The sequence below is a fragment of the Calonectris borealis genome, chromosome 28 (assembly GCF_964195595.1).
Source record: "Calonectris borealis chromosome 28, bCalBor7.hap1.2, whole genome shotgun sequence".
Taxonomy (NCBI): Eukaryota; Metazoa; Chordata; class Aves; order Procellariiformes; family Procellariidae; genus Calonectris; species Calonectris borealis.
This window is the reverse complement of record NC_134339.1, coordinates 2,654,376-2,673,154: the sequence shown is the minus strand read 5'-3', so window position 1 is coordinate 2,673,154 and position 18,779 is coordinate 2,654,376. Positions and strand designations below refer to the sequence as shown.

The 18,779-nt window shown below is 53.6% G+C and overlaps 2 protein-coding genes across 2 annotated transcripts; one reads left to right on the top strand and one right to left on the bottom strand.

The window, feature by feature from the left end:
- The first annotated feature begins 871 nt into the window (after positions 1-871).
- On the top strand, positions 872-3,262 carry NRTN (neurturin). Its single transcript, XM_075175371.1, has 2 exons — positions 872-1,112; positions 2,814-3,262. The coding sequence occupies exons 1-2, from the start codon at positions 893-895 to the stop codon at positions 3,260-3,262; spliced, it is 669 nt and encodes a 222-aa protein (XP_075031472.1). The 5' UTR covers positions 872-892.
- Positions 3,263-7,381: 4,119 nt separating this feature from the next.
- On the bottom strand, positions 7,382-17,104 carry FUT6 (fucosyltransferase 6). The gene is made up of 3 exons (XM_075175385.1): positions 16,056-17,104; positions 14,567-14,652; positions 7,382-7,386 (listed from the first exon to the last, which is right to left on the bottom strand). The coding sequence occupies exons 1-3, from the start codon at positions 17,102-17,104 to the stop codon at positions 7,382-7,384; spliced, it is 1,140 nt and encodes a 379-aa protein (XP_075031486.1).
- Between the last annotated feature and the right edge of the window lie 1,675 nt (positions 17,105-18,779).

Genomic DNA, 18,779 nt, shown 5'->3' with positions numbered 1-18,779 from the left:
ATTTAATGGCTGACAGCCCACTGACGGGAGCACGGACCCGATTCCCCGCTGCCCTGCCCGGCTGCAGGGTCAGTTGTAAAATCCCACCAGATCCAATCTGCTTTGGATGGAAAAAATTGAATGGCGTAAGGTAAGCGCCTGGCTCGCCTGCGAGGGAAATGCCAGCGGGGGTTTTTTTTATGCTTTGAGAAACTGCTGGGCTGCAACCCCGGACGATCCGCACGGCCGAGGTGCCCGGTCCCACCGCAAGCCCTGCAGCCGCGCCGGGACGGTCCAGCCTCCCCGTTCATTTTTTCCTGAGGTTTTCATGATTTTGGCTGGTTCTGATGGAGCTGTCGCGTCGGTGCGCTGGCGGGGAGGGATTCGGGCTCCGGTCGAGCATCTGGGTGAGAGGATGGCAGGAGCAGACTCGCGGTGCTCCGTGCACCTCGCCGAAGGACGGGGACATCAAACCACACCGGGGCTTGCGAGGGAGCGGGGAGGACGATGGAGCCGGGGGCTCCTTCCACATCGTCCCAAGGAGGGGATGTGCCGGGCGAAGAGGTGTCACAGGCTGGCGTGGCATGAGTTTGCCCGTCCTTTGCTCGCAGCCACCCACTGCGATATCGGCCCCCGGTGCGAGGAAACCTGGCCGGCGCGAGGGGAGGTGGACGTCCACCTGCGTGCTGCCGGGCTGAGGACACCGCCGTGTCCCCATTGCCACCACCACTCTCAGGAGGGCGGAGGGGACGAGGTGAAGCCAAGGGGATGCTGGTGGTCCCATGGGAAACGGTCAGCCAGCCCCAGCCGCGGGGAGGGGGGGAGGGAAGAGGGGGCCATGGGCGAAGGCCGCGTAATAAGGATATTTGTTTTGCCTGTTTTGCAGAGTTTCAATGTTCTGACTTGCTCTAAGATGAAGGTATGGAAGTTTGCAGCCATTGCATCGATGCTCCTCAGTTCCATGTTATCCATTTTAGTTTGTAGAGACATGTTCAACGGAAGCCGGAAATACAGCCCCTTGCCTTCCTCGCCGTCTTCCTCACGGGCATCCTCCTCCTCCTCCTCCTCGCTGCCGGCGGCTCCGCGGAGATCCCCACGGGCCCTGCAACGCCACAGCTCGCTGCTCTCCCAGTGTAAGCTGCTGCGCCTCTGCCCCGGGGGCACCGTCCCTCCCGCACGCGCAGGATCCGGCCCCGAAACCCCAGCGGGGCACGCTTTCGGCTCGCAAGCAAAGCCCGACGCAGCCCGGCGGGTTTATTCCCCGTTTGCTTTCCCCGCCACCCTCTCTTGCTTCTGTGCATCCCCTTGATGAGTGTTTAAGGAGGAGCGTGGGGTGCAGTGGGGAAGGCTCGGGATGGCGAGTGGGGGGTCCTGCAAAAATGCAGCCGCTGGGCACCAAACTTTGGTGCAAGCACGTCAGCTCTCCACGTAGGGAAACCGAATGCAAAGAGCTCATCTTAGTGCAAAGAAGCTGCTTTTTGAGCTCCAAATGGCTTTTTTTTAATTTTTTTTTTTTTTTATTTCTGCACTATTTTTACAAATGCAAAATGTCAAACAGGAGCTGAAAACGAGAGGGAACGGCTCCACTCCGCAGGGAGGCAGCGGCTTCCCCCACAGCGCCGCTCGCCCCTTCGCGCTGGCAGCGTGCTGAAAATCGCCGGCATGTTTGTTGTGATTCCAAACCAGAAAAACTTCTTTTTGGGTCGAAATTTGGAAATTGATGACAAGCTGTCAAATCGCGCTTTCCTCCGTCTTTCCTGTGCCTCCCCCCGCGCTGAGCTGGACTAACCCTGGCTTTAGGGGTTGGGACAAAGGGATTTGGACGTTGCCAGCGGCGGTCGGGGACAGTTTGTATGTTGGCTGCTGGCCTAGGGGTCTTGGGGGGCAGCCCTTCCACCCAGGCCGTAGGGAAACAGTGCAAATATTGAATTTATTGGTGTTTCTCCCCAATCCCATTGCGGCTTTTCTGCAGCATCATCTCTTGGTCAGGATCAGGTGGTTTTTCCACTTTTTTTTTTGCACGTCGGGGTGATGCCACCAAGGAGCAGCACTGGCACTGGGATGCTCTTTGCAGGCGCTTCGTCCTTTCGATATCCCAACCGCGGTGCCGGGATCCGGCCATGCCGGAGAAGCACAGCTGCCCCATTCCCCGGCCGCAGCCATCTGGAAACCATGAGCGTGGCAGGAGTTAATTGTGGGTTGGTTTTTTTTCCCCCCTAAATAGTTGACTTTTAAGCATGCACTTGATGTTGTGCAGTGGAAGGGGCTGCTTGGGACAGCTCCAGGCAGGGGAGAGCTGGTAGGGAGGAAAAAAGGAAATAAGGCAGAAGAGGGAAAGGGGAAGGAGGAGTTTGGGGGTTTTTTGCCCTGCCACCTTCCTGCCCTCGCGGGCTGGGGGTGCTTGGCCACGGCCCCTCCGCTGCGCCCACCCTGGGGCTCCCAAGGCCACGGGCATCTCTGGCCTTGAGGTTTGAGTTTTAAAGCCTTCGGGCCCCTCGTGCACATCTCAAAGACGGCTTCTGGGAGACGCTGCAGTTCGGCCACACGTTGTCGGGCTGCGGGGCTGAATTTTGCAATTTTTGCAATTGCTACTGGGCACGGAGGGAGCCGGGAGGCAGCACCCCGGGACGGTCACCACCCCGGGGGGACCTCCATCCTGGGGGACGTTCACCTGGCGCGGGGGACCTCCAACCTGTAGGACAGCCACCAGCCCCAGGGGACACCCACCCACCCCAAGGGACCTCCACCCACCCGCCCCAGGGGACCGCCACCCGCTCCGGGGAACGTTCACCGCCCCGGGGGACAGGCGCTAACGTCCGCCCCTTCTGTTGCAGACAGCAGCTTGTTGGAGAGCTACACGGAGGGGGAGATCCGGCAGCTGATCTCGGCACTGGTGGAGCGCTACAGCCAGGCCATGAACTCGGGCGGCCACGAGCTGCCGCTCTTCCCCCGGGCGGGCAGCCGCAGGAAGCGCGCCCGCGCGCGCCACAAACCCTGCGCCCTGAAGGAGCTGGAGGTGAGCGTCAGCGAGCTGGGCCTGGGCTACGAGTCGGACGAGACGGTGCTTTTCCGCTACTGCAGCGGCACCTGCGAGGCGGCCGTCCGGAGCTACGACCTCTCGCTGAAGAGCATGAGGAGCAGGAGGAGGATCAAGAAGGAGAAGGTCCGGGCTCGACCCTGCTGCCGGCCGCTGGCCTACGACGACGACGTCTCCTTCCTGGACGCCTACAACCGCTACTACACCGTCAACGAGCTCTCGGCCAAGGAGTGCGGCTGCGTGTGAAGGGCCGGGGCCCCCACCGGGAGGAGCGGGCGGGAGAGGTGATGCCCCGGCCCCGAAACCCCGCTGGCCGCCAGGCAGAGGGACCGGGGACTGCGGCGGGGGGAGAGGGACGGGCCCCAGACCTCTGGCTGGAGGAGGAGAGACTGAGCTGCTGGCGCGTCCCTCGGCGTTACCGCCCGCTCGCTGCACAGGACTAGAGACGTGGCTGTCGGTGCCGGTGGAGGCTGCGGTTGTTGGAGCGGTGACAGCTGCTTGCGGCTGTTGTCCCCACCGGGGGGTGGCCCAGGGGTCCCTGTCAGCCCCCCCGGAGGGTGACAGTGGGTGCGCAACATGCACAGGGCATGTTCTACACTCGGGGTGCATGGCGTGCACGGGGTGTGTTACGTGTCACACGTACAGGTCGCGTTACCGCCGGAGGGGGGTGTTGCAAAGCAGGCGGCCCCCGCACAGGGTGTGCCACGCGCCGCAGGGGTGACGGGCGCGGGGTGCGCTGCACGCGCCGGGTGTTAGGTGTGGGGTGCGCGGCACACGCCGGTGCGTTGCACAGGCGGTGTGTTTGTGCACGGGGGGGTGTTGTGCAGGTGTTGCTGCATATAGCGTGGTGCCGGTGGTGTGTGGTAGTGGACAGGGAGTGCTGCACGCACGGTGTGTGTTACGGGGTGCATTACAGGTGCGGGGTGCGTTAGACGGCTGCGGGTGTCCCGTGCTGCCCCAGGACGGGGGCTGAGCCCTGCGGTCCGTAGCTGCCCTGTGCGGGGGTTTCCCAGGGATTCGTGACCGCCGTGCTGGGGTTCCTGCACTGCCAGGGGCAATTCGGCACCCCAAATCCCCGTGTTCGGGAGCAGAGATGCACCGACAGCAGTTTGCGCTCGGGAGAAAGGCTCTGGCTCTGCTCCCCGCGCCCACTTGTGCCCCCTTTGCCATCGCCTCCCTCCCCGCAGCCCCGGGCTTTTCTTCTTAAAACTCGCGATAATCTGAAGTAACTGGATTAACCTCCTGTCCCCCCCTGCGGGCAGCTGGGCTGGAGACCTGCCACCGCCAGGGAGGTGACAGAGCCTCACGAGGCCACCAGCAAAGCCGTGGCACTCGCCGCCCTCCGCCGGGTTTGCAGCGTGGGCAGGAGCATCCGCGGTTTGGCATCCCCCGAAAGCCGGACCGGCTCTCCCAGCTGCGGCACATGAGTATCGCCCATCGCCTCGGCGGGGCTTGAATCGTGCGGGAGAGGGGACTCAGGCCCGGGGTTTGGCTCCGGTTCGCATTTACAGCGGTGTCACTCTTGTTTACTCTGCGGAGAAATAAATGAGACCGCAGACTTTTGCATTCTCTGGGCAGGCTATATTTGTTGCCTGGGATTGATGGGTTTTCTCCCCTTGGCCCTCTTCCCAGAAAAAGCAAATCATAAACAGAAGGAGAATATTGGTGTCATGTCCTGGGCATTAACCAACGCGAGGGAAAATGCTCCGCTTGCCGCCCCCCCCCATCCCAACAGCGTCCCAGCTCCTCGGTCCAGCTAAATGGGGGAAAAAATCCCGTGCGCCTCCATCCCCGAGGAGGAATGCTCGTATAGGTGACCACAGCAGCCGAGGGATGCTGCTGCAGGATTTCGGGGAGCAGGTCAGCATCCCCTGGGACGGGACAGCTCGGTTTGGGATGGAAGACAGCTCTCCCCACTGCATCTCCCGTGGGCGACCAGCAGCACTCGCGACCTCTGCAAAGGGCCAGGCTTTTTTCTTGCTTTTCATCCAAACGCCGCTCTTGGCTGAGCAGAGCCAGGATGTAGTGAAGCAATATAAACACCATCCTTCAGCAGGGCTGGCCGCGCACCCGGCGTCCCCGGGAAAGCAGCCTGCACTCTGTAACACAGAGTTTTCCCCTCGCTGTTGGGAGAAGGAGAAGGCAGCCGTGGGCGTGGGGTGCAAAACCCGTCCTTGGGGCATTGCACGTGCTGGCGAACCAGCAAGGGCTGGCGAACCTGCACCCCGGGGATGCAAATGCCGTTGAGACCAGACAAACTCGAGCCACGCTGCAGGTGCACAGAGCTCCCAAAACAGCCTTGCAAGGTGCTGCAGCACCGCAAGGGAGAGTTTGCACCACTGGGTTTGGAAGGAAATTAAAAAGATGGCCCACAATAAGCAGCCGGGGGAAGCTGGGTGGGAGCGGGATGGGGACAGCAGATGGGCAGCCGTCAGCGCGATCTGCGCCGTGCTCACGGCAGATAAGCGGCTCACTCTTGACTTAAAAAAAAAAAAACAAAACAAAACACGCACCCAAATCTAATAATAATAACTGCACTCTCAAGGGCTTGGGTGCTTTCCAGTTCTCACTACTATAAAACTAAAATTAGTTTTGTTGCAGAAGCCTCCAGTAAAAAAAAAATAAAAAAGGAACTAGAGCAATAAAGCAAGGTAAGGTGTTGCAGAAGCAGTGCAGGACCAGGCGCCGAGGGAGGAGGATTTGCAGCAGGGCTTCCCGGAGTTGCCTCCGCTTGTGTTACCCTGAGCCCAAGGAGGCGGCTGGGAAATGTCGGAGCTGTGGCATTTCCACAAGCAGCTGTCTGCACCCTGGTTTGGGAAATTTTTTTGCAATATCTAGGGATTTGCAGGCACCCAGCGGAGTGCGTGAGTGGGCTGATGGCTCTTCCAGCCCAAGGGGACCCTCCTCTCGCCAGGGTCTTGCTGGGAGCAGCAGGAGGGCTCGGGGGCTCGGGAGCAGGCGGAGGGTGCTCGGGCACCCCAGACCCTCTCTTATACCTTCCAGCTGCAAAACACCCCCAGGTGCACCCATGCACAGCGGAAATCCAGCTTGCAACCCCCAAAAAACAGGCGCACTGGGGAAAAAAAACCCCAACGCAATGTGTGTGTTACAAACCAACACGAATAGCTCCAATTAAGCTTTTTTTTTTTTTTTTTTACCTCTTTTTTTTTCTTTCACCTTGCCGGCAGCTGAGCACCGGCCTGTGCAGAGGTGTAGGGGAAGTGCCTGACATCTGCTGCTGCCGGCGTGGCGGCCCAGCACGCTCTGCCTGCTTATTTTTTTTTTGGGGTGCAGCTGGGTTGCAGCTGGGATTTGCAACCACAAAATTCCCTGCCCAGGTCTCGGGGTTAGCTGGGGCATCGCGGCCGTGGCCAAAGGATGGCTTTTGCTTGCATGTCTTCTTTCGTGTGTCTCGGGGCCCGTCTTCTGCACGAAGCTCCTTTGGCTCCGCTGCAGGAGCGTTGCTCGACCCGTGCCGTCCTGCGCCGCTTCGCTGCCGCCTGGGCATGGAAATGTGGTTCCAATAGAAAGGCTGATATTTCCCTAATGCTTTCCATTTCTACAGCCCTTTCTGCTGTAATAGGAGCTGGAGCTGTCTGGAAGAATGTCTACAATGCAGAAAGGGCAAAAAAAGGATGGAAAATTCCCTACTCAAAGCTACAGCAAAATCTCATCTGGCTCCTTCCTCATCATCCCATGCATTATTTAATGTTAATAATAATAAACAGCATGCAACATCTGTCGGGGGGCTGTTTTTAGGTTGGTTTTTTTGCAGCTTGCCGAGCTGTTGCTGCAGCTTTGCTGTTTGCAGCGGCATCGCTCCCCAGGAGATGAGGGCGTTTCACAGGGTTTGAAAGATCAGGAGGTTTGGAAACACGAGGAGATGTTTAAACCTATTCTGGTGGTTGTGACAGCGCGAAATATGAGTGTTATGTTATCCCGGCTCTCCGACAATGAGTTATGGGACCTTTCATTGTGTTTTACTCTACACATCTATATACGTACGCGCCTGTGTTTGTGTAACGCTGGCCGGTGCAGGAGGCGGCCGAAGCGCCGCGGCTCCGGCTCTGGCTCGGATCCACCCGTCGCTCGCATCGGTTGGGATCCCATTCGCTGACATGGTCTCACTCCCGATTTGGTATCTGTGAGGGGGAAATGGGTCTAACATCATTGTTTCCACTTGATGAAAGCACTGGCAAAGGGAGCGTTCCTTATTTAAACAGGTCCAGAAACTTGCTGGGAAGAAATCACTTTCCCAATTTATCAAGACAAATTATTTTTCGGCGGTATTCAAAACCTCAGCCTTCTTCCCTTCATAAATAGGGCTACCACATGTTTTCGTTCTTGGTTAAACAAGGCGTAGCCTCAAACTTGAGGCCCAAGAGGAGGGGAAAAAAAAAAGGGAAAAAAAGGAAAAAAAAGGAAAAAAGGAGACTTGTTTCACCGCCATCGGCGGGAGCAGGGTGGGAGCGCCCGGTCCAGCCCGCGGCTCCGCTCGGCACCATCCAGATAAACCCATTTCCCTCCCGGTATTGTCGGGTCTGACCGACCATCTGCAGAAGTTGATGCAATGCATCTATATTTTAGATACTCTCTATTTATTCGAAGTAACTTATGTTATTTATTTAGATACCATAGTGTGCCATCTACGTAATGCGTTCTTTCTCTCTCTCTTTTTTTTTTTTAATTTTATTTATTGATCCAAATGGTGCCAAGTGCAGTTTACATTTATTACATTTTTACCATTTATTCTGAACGTTGAGAAAAAAAAAATGCAGTATGATACTATTTTTTTTAAACAAACATAAACTCGGGTGTGATGCTGTTACATACTCACGACAAAGTGAAAATAAAAGGAGGATTATATTGATTTCTCTCTGGTTCTCGTCTTTCACTGCTGCCAGTGGGTAAGCGATGGCAGAGTGATGTTATGTCCCCAGCCTGGGGATCAGGGTGGCCAGGGAAACGGGAAATTTGGCTTTTCTTTTGGGAGAGCAGAGAGGGTCAAAGGATGGCAGGAGCTTGGCTTTACTTTCCAGTTTCCTGCAGAAACCTCCATGCACACCTGCAAAGAGCCCCATTTCTTTCGTTTTCATCTGCTGCAAAACTGCATTTATGCAAACAACGATTTGAGACGTTACCAAGACCCGGGTCGTTGTCTGCGTGGCTCTGGGCTGGTTTAGCCACAGAAATAACCATCTTTGTCCCCTTCTTGTAAAGGTGCTTCCAATTGGGTTGGCTCAAAGACATGCCAATTTTGGCAAAATCACCTTAAAAAAAAAAAAAAGAAAAGAAAAAGAAGATGCGAGGTTTTGATAAGGTCAGCCAGAAAAAAGTTTCAGTTGTTCATCTGGAAACAAGGCTGAGGTTAGAAACATATTTTATTTTATAGGGAAAACATCTCAAAGTCAGCAGCAGGCATTGGCTGGGGTTTCTTGCTCTTCTTAATAGGATGGTTATGGTGGTTAATATTTTGTTTTGGGTGAAATGTTGCAATTTGAAAGCCCGGCCAAGTTCAGGACACAAACACGTTTCAAAGCTGTGGAAAATGGAAGCGTTGGCACCAACGCTGCTGCCGCACACGCACCAGTCCCACCCCAGCTCCTTCTCCCTGCTACTGGTTTCCAGTAGCTCTGCAGGGGACAAAAGCCAGAGGCGCCCTGCTGTTTAAACCCCATTTTAGCACACATCAACCCCATTTAACAGACGTTGAGTGCATTGTCCCCATTTAACGCGTGCTACCCCCCCAGTTAACGCACGTTATCTCCAGTTAACACACATTACTCCCCCAATTAACACACATTAACCCCACTGAACACACATTACCCCCAATTAACACATATTACCCTGTCTTAAGACACATTACCCCCATTTAACACACATTACGGCACTTAACGTGCAGAGCATCAGTGTCCCTGGCGCAGGGAAATGCCTGCACCCGTCCTTTGAAAGCACTGCCCCCCACCCCAGTCTCTCCAGAAAAATATGATTTTTTTTTCTTCTCCACTGAAAAATAGGCTGAAACTATCTAGTGCCCACGGTGAGAGCGGGTACAAGTTCCCGCATTTATTTGCAAAACACCCGGTCTTGAGCGAAGCCAGCGAGCCGCCCCGCTGCTCTGCCGGGCTTGGCACCGGACAACGGGGAACAACTTGGGGGGAAAAAAAAAGAAAAAGAAGCTAAAATGCTTTTGAACCACAAAGGTTTATAGTGGATTTTTGGGAATGGAAAAAAAAGGGTCTGTTTATATTCCCTCCTCATGCCACCCAGAGGCCTGACAGCCGTGGACGGCTCGTGGCTGAGTCAAACATTCACGCTCGCAGCTCCACTTTGTAAATATTTTATGAAGCATCTTTTGAGACTCATAAATCTTCGCCTATGCGCACGCATGCGTGCATGTGTGTACGTGTGCGCGCGCGTGCACGCCAGAAACTAAGAAAAGCTGCAATCCTGCTGCCAGCCTGGCCAAAATAAAAAAGAAAGAAAAAAAAAAAAGACAAACTGAAGGTTTAATGACCAAATTGGAGAGGGCTGCTTGGAAAATCTGACTCCTCCAAGAGCGCAAAAAAAAATAGAAAGAAAACAACGGTTGCAGGCAACAGCGTGAAGCCAGGACGTGCTGCCGGGCTGGGGCCGGGGATGATTTTGGGTGCAATTTCTTGGAGATGAGGTGCATGTTGCCAACTTTCATAGTGTAAGTGGGAGATTTTCACCGGCTGGTGCTTGCTTTAAAGCCCCAGCTTAAAAATCCTGGCTCTTAAATGATGTTCTGTATTAATTTGTTCATTTTTAAATGGAAGAAGTAACAGGCGGGAAATGGGATGCTGCGAGTGGTCAACCCCACCGCTCAGTTTGAGCTTCTCAAAATTACCTCCCAGTAAGAAAAACCATGGGAAAATAAACCCAGCCCGACTGGAAAACACGAAATAAAAGTGAAGACAAGAGCAAGGAGTTTGCAAGTCTTAAAAAAAAAAAAAAAAAAACCCATATTTACAGCGATGTCTCTCCCAATATCCCTGGTAGTACTACCAAAAATGTGAATGCCGGGAACACCAGTATTCGTTACCTGAGCTGCTGCTGGGGTTTTGCCACAAGGGAAGGAGGGAGCTCGGTGGGGCTGGGCAGCCATGGAGAAAACAGAGTTTTCTCTTAATAGTTTCATGTTCCCCCTCCCAGCCTCACTCGACAAAACGAGGAGCAGGTTTCCAAAGCATCTGCCCGTAGGCTCAGGAAAGCTGGAAATAATTGAGTTTACAGGGTTGGTTCAGGCACCTTCACACACCCAGAAGAACAAACCCAGTGATGATGGAACTCCAGAGCTTGTACGGCTCCAGCTGCTGTTTTCAGGATTTTGGTGTATCTGAGCCTTTTCTCTTCTCTTCCTCAAATGCAAAGCTCTGCTGAGCCAGGCTTGGTGAGGATTTGCGTTTCTCCCAAGCTCTGCCTCTCCTCTTGGCTCGCCTCCGGCCCTGGTGTCTCTGCAGAGCAGGTCAGACACTGCTCCATAAACTCCATTTTCAAGACGATTATCTCCCTGGTTTCCCAGGAGGAGCAGCCTCTTTCTCACCTCTTGGGGAAATACCCCTGTAAAACTCTCCCCCTCTCTGCTTTTTGGACCATCTCTGCCCAAAAGCGTCAGCTGGGAACACTTCAGCCTGCCTCCTACCATCTTTGGGTAAAAAGACGAGAGGTTTGGGGTAAATGGGGTGTTTTCACATCTTCTCTGTGAGGGACCGAAGCAGCCCCACATGCTGGTATCTCCAACCGGGTGTGGAGGGGGAAACCCACTTCGGCAAGGAGGCTGCAAACCCCAGCACCGATGTTTCGGGAAAAGCCGGACTGTGACTTCTCAGCGCCGTCTCCCAGCCCCGGGCCCCCACGGCGCAGCCATCCAGATGTTTCCCTTGATGAAGTCCCCCCTTACAGAGTTTCCCAAGTGCGGTGTCAGCTTTCCCATCCCTAACGAAATCAGCCTGTGTGTGGCTCCACGTCGCCCACAGGCATCCCTTCCCCGGGACACGGCAGCACCGAGCCGCCGCTTAGAGGAGGGGAAGGTCTAATGCGATATTTTTGTCCTGCCAACCTCACGTCCACTCCTCAAGGACCATGGCTTAAGCCTGGCTGGGTGCAAGCTCCTAACACCCCATGGTCTGCCCAGCCCTGAATGCTTCAGTGGAACTAAAATTCATATTTTGGTCGCTCTCTCGAAGGCTGCAGCACGATTTGGGGGATGAGGGTGAGGTCAACATTCATAAATCTGCCCCCTGCATATTTATTTTGCCTTTGCTCCTGCAGCCTCGAAGGCTGGCCAGCCTCGGGGTCAGCAAGACCCCTGCTGTTCTCCCCAAGGCTCACACAGGTCCCCAAATAGCCCTTGGACCCAGGAGAGGGATGAGGCTGACGAGCCTGGCTGGCCTTGACCTGCCAAAATAACCCCAGGCTCAAGCACAAAAGGAGAGAGCCGATAACCCTGGTGCTGCTATTCTCCAGTTAAAAGAGTCCAAAAACCTACGGGACTCATCTCTTTTTAATAGGTGTTAAATGACTCCAGGTCTTGGAAGCAAAGGGAATTGGGCTTGGGAGGCTGGCAAGAGAAAAGTGGGGATTTCTTGCAGCTGTTTGGCCGAGCGGGTGCTCCCAAAATGCTCCCTGGCCACGGCTGGAGAGGCTGCAGCAGCAGGAGGCATTAGCAGGGATGGATTCATTATGTTTGATTTTCCCTGTAGCTGGAAAAGGGGTTTTCCACACGGGTAAATAGCCCCAACTTGGGAGAATTGCACGCAAGATGTCTACTAAATGTACGTGTCAAGCCCTGTCCCTGTGGTCCCCCATGCCAAGGAGCCCAAGGCTCTTTCAGGTGCTCTCCTGCCATTCAGCATCCCCCTCCATCTGTGTCCCAACCCTCTGCGTCACAGCACACGGCACCTCCAGGCTGGCCGCTGCTCTAAGGTGCGCGTCGCCTGCCATCGGCCACGGGAAGTGTTCCGCTTTGCAGAAATACTCCTTGTTCTGCTTGAGAGAAAACCTTCCCTAGCCTGGGGCTTCGCTTCAGCATTTCCATCGGGGAGCTTTTCAAGTTTGGAAAGGCATTTCTCTCTACTTAAAAACTACCCTGAGTTTCAATCTGGCTCTTCCCCACCCCTCAGCACATGATTTACATGTTTCAGGTTGACCTCAATTGAAAATTTCCAAATTTAATTTTTCTTTGTGCTCCCCTGACAAACCCCTAGCATTTGCTGTGAGTTCAGTACCTCCCCTTCCCCTCTTCCCTGCAGCCGGCTCCCTTCCCAGCCCTACGCCAGAGGGGCTTTCCCCATCCAGCCTCTTCCCAGCACAACAGTGCAAAAACATCGGCATTTCCTCGTTCCCGGAGTGCGTCACCACCAAAGTGTGGCATTCCCAGAAGATGCCACCAGTGCCAGCTCTGAGGGGGTCCCTCTGCACGGCAAGGCATCTCAGCCTGGGGTGCTTGGGCCGCTTCGACTGTGCTTCGTGCCTTCTTTGTACAGGCTTTGGAGAGGCTTCTTTTTCCCCCACTTTTTTTGCAACTCGGGGATGTCCCAGACCAATGGGTGGGGGAATGCTTTTCCACTGAAAGGTTCTTAGTGAAGTTTTCTTCTGGGAATTTGTCCTGTCCCTCTTTGAACTGGTGCAAACCTGTAATTTCAGCTCCTCACGGTGCAGCACTGTGTCCTTGCCCTGAGCTCCTCTGCAAACCAACCCGAGCGAGGGCCTAAAGCAACCTGCTTCACGCTGCTGATCTGGGTGGGCTCCCCAAACCTCTGCTGCTGCCTAACATTTCATGCTGGGCAGAAACATGGATCGCCTGACAGACTGAGGCAGCTGGAGGGAAGTTTAACCCACAGCCGTTCACAGTCCGTGCAGGAGGCAGGGGTGAAGAGCAGCAAAGGCTCTGGCTGTGCCCGGCCACATCTTCCTCGCGTGGCTGTGGCAGCAGTGTTGCTCCTGGATGAGAAAAGGTTCAGTCATTTCAGGAGTCTCTTCTCTCTCCCTTTTGATACCTAATCTAGGGCCTCCCTCAGAGACAAGAGATTTTCTTTCTTACCTATGAAGGTGAAATGAGGTTGAAGTGAAGAACATGAGGTACATGAATTGCACTGTACGTGTACACACATTATACGCGCTCTAGTATTCAAAAAGGCATGCAAAAGAGCCAAACTAATTAAACCTTTTTAATGACATTGCTGCATTGTAATTTGCCACTCAGTCTGCTTTGATAACAAGCTGTTGATAAGATTTACTTATTGCTAGTGCGTTTATTAAGGAGAATTTCAGAGAGCCCAGGGTGCGTTTCCTTCCAGAAGACCACAGGCAGTCTTGAGCCCAACTCACATGACAGGGTCAGGGGCTATACAAAAACAGGTCTTGAGGGGGAAGGATGAAAGCTCCTGTTCACCAGCATTTGCTTCACCAGGTCACGCAAAGGAATGAGATCCAAGCTGGAACTGAATTGCCTGTTTAATTAAGATGTCTATTTAATACACAGGGTGATCTCAATAAACATCATCACTAAGCCTCCAGCGGGACCAAAACTGGGCTCCCTGACCATGCACGGCCACTTGCTCTGCACCCGGCAAATGCCACCTGGTATACTTGGGAACCCCGTTGGCCAAGGGAGCTGCATATCTGCAGTCGCCCACTGCTGCAAGAGGCATCTAAACCCCCTGGAGACAGCGACCCTGCCCCGACACACCCTGCATTGCCATCCCCCAGGAACTCCCCTTCCCTGCAGTACGTCCCTTCAAAACAGGCTAAAGAAAAATATTTCAGGTGAATGAACGTGTTCATGGGGCTTTACACTGTGGTTTCTTCCTGGGAAGGCTTTTTATGACATCGGCTAAAGTCAAGAGCAAGCTCCTCTTGGCTGCGTTCATGCATGCAGCATGGGTCATCTCTAGCAGCTCCTGGAAATTTGCATTGGTTTTTCAAATGGAACACCCTTCCCAAGCAGCTGGACTTTGTGCCCCCACACGTGGTGCTCCATTGCTGCTCAGTTTAATCAACCACTCTGTTTTGTAATCGGTTTTGCTGGCAATGCCAGCAGAAGGCAGCTCTGGAGGAAATGCTCAAAGCTGAAGTCTTCCCAATGGAAGTCTCAAGGTGGAAGGATTTAGCCCAGGGATCGGCGTCATCTTCCAAATCTAGCAGGAGCAGTGAAACGAATGACCATCATCCCAACTCCCCAGTGCCGCCCATTGATAGGAAGAGACTGTTCATAGAGCTCACCTGCAGAATATTATTTATCCCTTCCCCACATCCATATCAGCTCAATCAGTAATGTTAAAGTCTTAAATTTCTCCAGCTGCTCTAAACTAAACTGGCTTTAAAGACAGGAAGAGCACCAGGGCCTGTTGATGAGATCCCAGCAGCTACATGCTAAAGGAGGAGAGAGGTGTGTGTCTGCAGGCTGACAAGGCAGAGGCATAAACAATCATTTGGCAATAAAAATTGATGCCTCACAAATTTATTGCTCTTCTTTGAAGCAGCCAGCAAGCACATGGCTAAGGACGACATGGCACATTTTTCTACCTGAATTTCCAAAGGGGTTCGCTAAGGTCCAGCAAGGGCTCTTCAAGAAACTAAGCAGCCTCAGGAAGGTCTCACCTAGACAGGTACTGTTAGGAGGACAGGAAAAAGATGGGAGGGATAAAGGTTCAGATTTCAGTGAAGGATTTGCTCTTGGGCTTGTGCTGATCAATGTATTCAACCAATCTGCAAAGCAGAGAAAAAACAAAGATGGCAAAGGTTGCTAATGAAAATAAGAGACTCGCAATGCTTAAGACAAGGTCTTGCTGATGGTCCTTCTTCTACAGAATGACTGCGGGAGGAAACGCAGAGGGAATTCTTTGGAAATGTTTGCTAAACGCTGCTGATGGAGAAAACAATTGCATCTCTGTATGTGTTGCTGGACTCCGAGCTGATTTTCCTCGTGGAAACATCCTGGAGTGAGGACAGACCTTTGAAAAGCTCAGCTCAGGGATCAGTAGCAGTCAGGAAAACAAACTGAATGTCCAGGGGTATCGGCAGGGAGCCTGGAAGGGCACAGCTGTGTCCACCGACTCCATGCAATGGGGCTCCCCAACCTGAAAAGGAAACAATTTCCAGTGATAAGACCTGAATGGCAGCAGGAAGCTCAATAAAGGCCAATTATTCACTCTTTTTTAAACACGTGGCCTAGAGGCATCAGCCAATGCCAGAAGTCCCGATGTTTGAGGCACAGAGGAGGAGGTAGCTCATCACATACTGGTCCTGAGCACCTCCTTGCCACAGGGTGCTGCAGGCACTAAAACTTACGGTTCTTTCAGGGGCATCCTTGGCACCCCACACCTTACCTGCACCAGTCTGCTGCTGTCAGACCCACACTGTCTTGCTAACCTGTCCAAAAAACAGCCTTGTAAAATAAATTGAGTTGTTTTCTGCCCGTTTAGCATCCTGATGCAGCACCCCAAAGGCAGTCAGGGAGAGCCCGAGGCAGAGCAAGGGCTGGACTGCGGCTGCAGGGCTGGGAGAGAGGAGTGCGGCCAGTTCCTCCTGCAGCAGCAGGCAGCCTCACAGCGTAGCTGCCTCTTCAAGCCGCAGCTTTGCACAGTACAAAGTCCTTGAAACAGGTTTATGACAGGTATTGCTATTTCACCTTCCCCTCTTGGCCACTTGCTTCAGCTCTCCAACCTGTGGAGCTGATCCAGAATTGTTTGCAGAGACTGAAGGTGAACTTCTCCAAAGACCAAGCTGCAGCCAGCATAACAAGTTGTTCAGGTAACTAATAGATCAGCAAAAAAACCAATGTACTACTCTATCTGACAGTCTATTCTCCAGTAAGACAAAGACATACAAACACCTAATTGCTTCCTTGTCCTTGTTCTCTTCAAAGCTCCTCTTGTCCCTCCTTTTCCATCAAGTTCAATCATCCCGTGAAATTGCAACCCACTAGCAAGGACAAAAAGATTGCAGCGCAGCAGAGAGCTGAGAAAACAGCAGTTACACGAACCACTTGGACAGACTGGACACAACCTGGTACCTGGCCTCCGTTATCTGCAAGAATTGACAAGCTTTGCAGATGCGCAGGGCCCAGCCGGCCCTCACCACGGGTTTCAACCACTTGCGCCACTGGAAGTAGCGCTGGTATCTCTCGGCATCCTCACTCAGCTCCCACAGGTAGTGCGCCAGGTCCCCCGCGCTGGCGAAGTCATCGACGTGGATGAAGGAGTTAGGGGGCAAGAAGCGCTCATAGTTTTCTCGAGGAGGCCCCAGCACAACAGGGACAGTGCCAGAGGACAAGGCGTTCCTCCAGAGCTTCTCGGTGATGTAGTCTTCATGCTGCGAGTTCTCGAAAGCCAGGTAGAAGTTGTACTGGGACACAGTGGGAAGGAGCATGTCCCGGGGCAGGGGCAAGTGATATTTCCCGTAGACATCCACAGCGATGTATTTCTTCAGCTCCTGGTAGTACTTTACCCGGGGGGACTTCGGTTTCCAGTTGCTGACTACCCAGGCCACCAGCTTGGTCTTGGGTGGGATGCTGAGGGGCTGGGGCTGGCCGAGGAGCTGTAGCTCCCCATAAGGGGTGATGATGTCCGAGTCTCTCCGGTAAGACATAGTCAGATTGAAGAGGTTGTCCATGGCAGTTAAGTTTGGAGAGTGACTTGGGGACTCCAGGTTGAACCAGATCCAGCGTTGGGAAGGGAGTCTGGGGAGCTGGGCCAGCTCCTCTGTGTCCCTGCACACATCCCTGTGATGCATAATCACAGCATCAGCCTTTTGGTACCAGCTGCGGTTGACAGTGGCATGGCAGTCCGGGGTGTTGTAGAGCTTCGAGCAGTTTATGAACTTAAACTGGTGGCCAAAGGGCCACTTCCAGAGCAGGATGGTCGGCCTGTGTTCATCCTTTGGTGGAGCCCTGGTGTTTCCAGCACGGGCTCTTTGTGCAGAGGGTTTGGAATCGTAATGCTCTGGCTCCCAAATCCTGAACTGATGAAAAGAAACAAAGAGAGAGGAGCTGAAGATGAAGCTGAAGAGCAGGAAGGTGAGGAGTTTCTTGCAGGAGATCTTCTTCCCTTCCATGAGCTCCATGAACGGATCTGCAAACACCACAGACAGGACAACGAGTGATGGGTGCACACTGACCCCGGCAGGGAGGTGGCTCTGGGTACACTTTGGCAGTGCGGTACGCACAGGGGCTCAGGGGACAGCGCGAAGACCTGAAGTACATTTACCTCCAGCCGCCTCTTTGCAGAAAGAAAGGTCTCTGGAGCGCCATACGCAAGGCGCTTACACACCCACCCACCCACAGGGCGCAGATGCCCTTCCACAGACCCCAGGCTTCCCTCCATCACCACCCACTGCCTTTCCTCGTCAGCCCCGTCCTCCCCCCGCCACGTCCCCGCAGAGCCGCGAGCAGCCCGTGGCGGGTTCCTCAGGACACCCAGGCGCGGGGAGACCCCTGACCCTGGGGCCCCGGGGCACAAGCGCCACAGGCACCACTGAGGGACACGCGGGGGAGGGACGGGTGCCCCGCCCACCAGCTTCTGCCAGAAATCCCGCCCCCTCCCAGCAGCCTTAGGGCCCTGAAGTCACTCCCCCTCTGCCGGTCACGTGCTCTGTTGGGATCGGCTGGCAGGACCAGCCACCCCTTCTGGTCTACCCAGAAGTACATCAGACCCGGAAGGCCTTTCCGCTACCTCCGTGGGGCTGCCATTTTGTTTTGGACGCCATTTTAGGACAGGGTGCCACCGTGGTACAGCAAGGAGCTGCCCGCTTTTTTGAACATCACACTGCTCTGTGATTGGCTGACAGCCGTTTCTTGACACCGTCATTCCCACATTCCCACGTGTTCTCAGGCAGCCCTGTGATTGGCTGCCCACTTCCTTTGGACCGAGAAGTGCTCATATATAAAAATATATACATTTATATACTATATATATATTATATTTAAATGTATATTTTGTACTTCTATACAATATATAGAAGTATATGTAAAGGAGTGTACAAATATGTATAAATTTTTATTTATTAGATATTATTTTATAATTTTTTTCTTTATTTATACAAGGCCAGGCTGGATGGGGCTTTGAGCAACTTGGTCTAGTGGAAGGTGTCCCTGCCCACGGCAGGGGGGTTGGAACTAGATGATCTTTAAGGTCCCCTCCAACCCAAACCATTCTATGATTCTATGATTCTGTGCTATAGATACACTGTTTTATATATTCTTCGATATATGTATAGCTGTGTATATATTTTTATACATATATACATTTATAAACCTATTGAGATTAAAAACATAGCCATATAAACATAGATATAAAATGGCCAGGCTGGGGTCCCCCACTTTACCATGTCTGGGGTGGGCAGAAACTTCACAAGGGCAAAAGGGTGGGGGGCATAGAGGAGTCGGAACATGCCCAAGGGCTACAGACCCCTCCAAGGAAGCCACCAAGGAGCCCCCAGCACAAATCCTGTCACGTGCAAAGATGAGCCCCCGCATCCGAGCCCAGCCCAGCAGGATGACAGGAGCACTGGGGCAGACTTTGGGCTTTGCACGGGGCTGCAAAACACAAGCAACGCTGCCTGTGAACGTGGGAAACCAGGACAAAATGCCAACTTCAGAAGAAGATGTGTGTGGGCACAATGAAGAAAAGACCTGAAGGGGATCCTCCAAAAGCTGACATGAACCAGAAGAACGGGCCGATGGGCCCGTGAACCACAAACTGGATTTTGAGGTCAGCATCACACAGAGATGGTGGATTGG